The sequence below is a fragment of the Suricata suricatta genome, chromosome X (genome assembly GCF_006229205.1).
Source record: "Suricata suricatta isolate VVHF042 chromosome X, meerkat_22Aug2017_6uvM2_HiC, whole genome shotgun sequence".
NCBI classification, from domain to species: domain Eukaryota; kingdom Metazoa; phylum Chordata; class Mammalia; order Carnivora; family Herpestidae; genus Suricata; species Suricata suricatta.
Genome location: NC_043717.1, coordinates 29,802,988 through 29,807,014, shown reverse-complemented (window position 1 = coordinate 29,807,014; position 4,027 = coordinate 29,802,988). Strand labels below are relative to the sequence as shown.

Sequence of the window (4,027 nt, the reverse complement as noted above, 5' to 3'; positions counted from 1 at the left end):
TTTTTTTTTTTAAGTTATCACTCCATTTTAGTCTATTAACATGATCCCATAGTATTCTGATTTCCTTTCAAACACTTTTACCTGCTTTCCTTCATGGTTCTTCTGCCTTAAATTTTGATGAGGGTTTTACTCCTAGCATAATCCATCTACAACGCTGATCTACTCTTTGACCTCACCGGCATGATTTCAACTAAAGAAATGTTAAACATTTATACCTATTTTTTTCCACCTTGTTCCAGCTCCAAATATTCAAATGATGACTGGATATTGCCACATAAACGTCTTGCTGTCATGTCAAAATCAGGAAGCACAAAACTATGCCAAACATTATAATCTCCCAGACTTTTTATTTCTTCTTCTGGGTGGTCCAATTGAATCACTCCATTATATTGTTTCCATCTCCATTTTGTGTGGCCATGTGGGCTGCAGGGGCCTTAAACTGACACTAGCCCTTGTGGAGAGGGCATGTAATAGATAACAGCCCACAGGGTCAGGTCACAGTAAATGTAAATTCCTGATGTGACTCATGAACCATCCTTGTGACAAGCACTCTCCTCTGCCTCCCAGGGCCTTCCCCTTGTGGATTACAAGGCCCTCATAACACTTGCCAAAACCTCACCTTGCTTTGAATTGACCAATCTGGCCTCAGACCAGGAGCCCCAAGGCATTCTGCCTGAGAGAACCCTAATTAAGACATGTGCCCTGGGTCCTTTTCTTTTTGTCTGCACCCAGCTTTGACCTCCCCATGTGGTCCCTCAAGGAGCTAAGTACACATACTACAGAACCTGTGAGTAATAAACTCCATTTCAAACTCCCTCATGGCCTTTTGTTGAATCTTGACATGGCATCTGACACCTCTAGGGTGTACTTAACAAATGTTATTTTAATAAAGCAAGAACACTTCAAAATTATTACCTTAATATTTTTCTATTCACCAAGATATGAACAAACCTTGTTAGTTACTGGAATGTATCCTATCTCCTCTCTTAAGAGACGAATCTAATGCTAGCCTTTGAAATGTTTCCAACCTTTAATAGTATATCTCTTTCCCCGTCACCACCATAAAATAACACCGTACTCTTTACTTCAAAGACAGTTTGTTTTACAGTGGCCGAAATGGCCCCCACTGCTCTTCCCTTTACCAACCAGTTTTGAATTGTGCATAATATCACTCTTAACCCATCTCTCTGCGATGGTTATTTAAAAAAAATTTTTTTTAATGTCTTTTATTATTTTTGAAGGACAGAGAGAGACAGCGCGAGCAGGGGAGGGTCAGAGAGAGAGGGAGACCCAGAATCTGAAGCAAGCTCCAGGCTCTGAGCTAGCTGTCAGCACAGAGCCCGACGCAGGGCTCGAACCCACGACTGTGAGATCATGACCTGAGCCAAAGCTGGACGCTTAACCGACTGAGCCACCCAGGCACCCCTGTGATGGTTACTTTTATGCTTCAGCCTGCCTAGACTGTGATGTCCAGCTTTTGATTAAACACCAGAATTAGATCAAGCTGCGAAGGGCTTTTATCCCTTGTTACAATGTGATGAAGACCTAAATCAGTGGACTTTGAGTAAAGGAGATTACTCTGTATAATGTGGATGCACATCCTCCAATCAGTTGGAAGACCAAAGAGCAAATACTGAGGTTATCTGAAGAAGAAACAATTCGTAGTCAAGACAGAAACAGCCTGCCTGGCTTGCCTGGGGAACTGGGATCCAAGATTATAGTAGTAATTCTTACGTCATTCTCTGCCCTGCTTGCTGGACCTACAGCAACTAAGTAGAAACCTGCCAATCCCCACAATCAGGTCAGCCGATTCTTCAAAATCTCAATCTCTCTGTTTCTGTGCCTCTGTGTGTCCACATGTACACATACATATACGCATGTATGTATGTATGTATGTGCCTATTTATTTTACATTACATTAGATAATGGTGCTGTCGATTTCACTGAAGTATCCTGACTAAACACAAAGTAATAAAGATTTCTCCTTGATGGCCTCATTGTCTCCACAGCTCTGCTTTGCTGACTCATTCTCTAAACCCTCTAAAGTCCCTGCTACTCACCCTTAGGAGAATTCAGTCACCCATTCTCTAGGAACCTGCCCCGCCCCTTCAAATTCCCCATTATCTCAATTTCCTTTGAATTTCTACTAAAAACACAGAATGTTTAACAACAATCAAATAAAGCTTGAGAACACTGGAAGGAAAAATACTAGGACTGATTTTCTTCCACATATGAGGAAGGCTGCTATCATCTGTTAGGCTGAAGAAAAGCATGTGACATTGTTAAAATAAAGTACTCATGAACATTTCATCAGAAATGTACTGTAATGTTTTGTTTAATAAGAAATATATGCAAAGAGGCTCACTTATGAAAGAGTAGGCAACCTTTAAGTGAAGTAGTATAATCTTATTAATGTTAATAGCTGTCCAAACCTACAAAGTAAATTACATGAAGTTAATCCTAAATTAATACAGGAAATTCTTACAGGTATACACAACACACCTGTGTATATATACTGTGAAAGGAAAATATTTATTCATTTAAAAGGGAACGACTGAAAAGTGATCATGACAATCTCTTAACCATAAGTTTACCTGAGTCTTCCTTATCCACATGGGGGGATACTTCTGTTAATGATTTCTGAAACGTGGGTACATGATTATAATATGGATCTGAGTCTTTTCGAGATTCACTTGTTTGTCTTCTTTTAACAGAGTATGAGACTGCACCTACAACACATATGTACAAGATCCAAATTAACAAGGAATTTGTCTTCTTAAAGATGCTTTAGCTTGACACGAATGAATATAATGCCAAACACAAATGTGGGAGTTAGTGTCAGATTTAAACCTGAGGTGGTACAGAACGATTTAGTGAAAAGTTCATTAATATTTATTTCAAATTTAAGAGATGGTCAGTTTTTAATTAAAACTAGTAGTGTGATACCCGGGTTCACAACTGTGGCTGTCTGTTACCAATGTGCACCTCAGTTTACCCAAATGTGACTCACAGGGGACACTGGTCGTGGCCTGTGTCACCGGGTGTAACAAAATGTCCTGGTATTACACTGGCTACCTCTGGGCCTTGGGGAGTGCCCCCAACACTTTACCCATCTCTGGGTGGGCAGGATTTGCCCCAGCCTGTGGCTCAGAGGGGCTAGAGCCAGGCCACAGACTGCGTCAGGGTCTGCAGTCGGACTGAGGTTGGTAGGCCTGACCCCAGAACACGGGTGTGGGGCGTGCCTCCCTCCAGGTCCCTGGGCAGGTGGGGCTGGCCCCTGCCTGCAGGTGGGAGGGGATGAACGGGATCATAGGGCCGCTCCCAGATGTGCAGACAGACTGTGGACTCGGAGCCTAATTCTGGGGAATGGACAGGCACATCTCTCATGGGGAGCGGTGCTGGGCCACGGGGACAGTGACTGGCCTAGTTACAAGGCCATTTCAAGTCCTTCAGTTGGACTAAGAGTGAAGGGTCGGCCTCAGTGACACAGACAGGTGTGTCTTCTGCCTGGTCCCTAGGGGGCGGTAATCATGGCTGACTGGGCTGTGAGACAGATGTGAAGTGAAATTTCATTGTAGTTTTGGTTGGTATTTCCCTGATGCTGAATGATGTGGAACACCTTTTCATGTGTCAGGTTGGGATCTGGATGTGTTCTCTGAAGAAATGTCTGTTCATATCTTCTGCCCATGATTTAAGTTTAGTTTTTGGGTATTGAGTTGTAGAAGTTCTTTATACATCTTGCATAGTAATCTTTATTGGATATGTCATTATTGTTTTTGGACAATTGTAAATGGGACTGTTTTCTTAATTTCTCTCTCTGCATCTTCATTTTTGGTGTATAAAAATGCAGTAGATCTGTACACTGATTTGAATCCTGAGAAATTAGCATTTACTGAATTCATTTATCAGTTCTATTAGTTTTTTGGTAGAGCTTTTTGGGCTTTCTACATTGAGTAACATGAGTTTTACTTTTCCGTAACCAACTTGGATACCATTTCTTTTTTCTTTTTCAAATTATTTTGTAATG

The 4,027-nt window shown here is 41.6% G+C and overlaps 1 protein-coding gene across 1 annotated transcript in view; it reads right to left on the bottom strand.

Moving 5' to 3' along the window:
* Positions 1-4,027, bottom strand: part of CFAP47 (cilia and flagella associated protein 47) — a 493,477-nt gene that overhangs the window by 138,556 nt on the left and 350,894 nt on the right. The window contains exon 52 of the mRNA XM_029929640.1: positions 2,595-2,729. Coding sequence (XP_029785500.1) covers positions 2,595-2,729 — 135 coding nt within the window. The remainder of the gene's footprint in view (positions 1-2,594; positions 2,730-4,027) is intronic.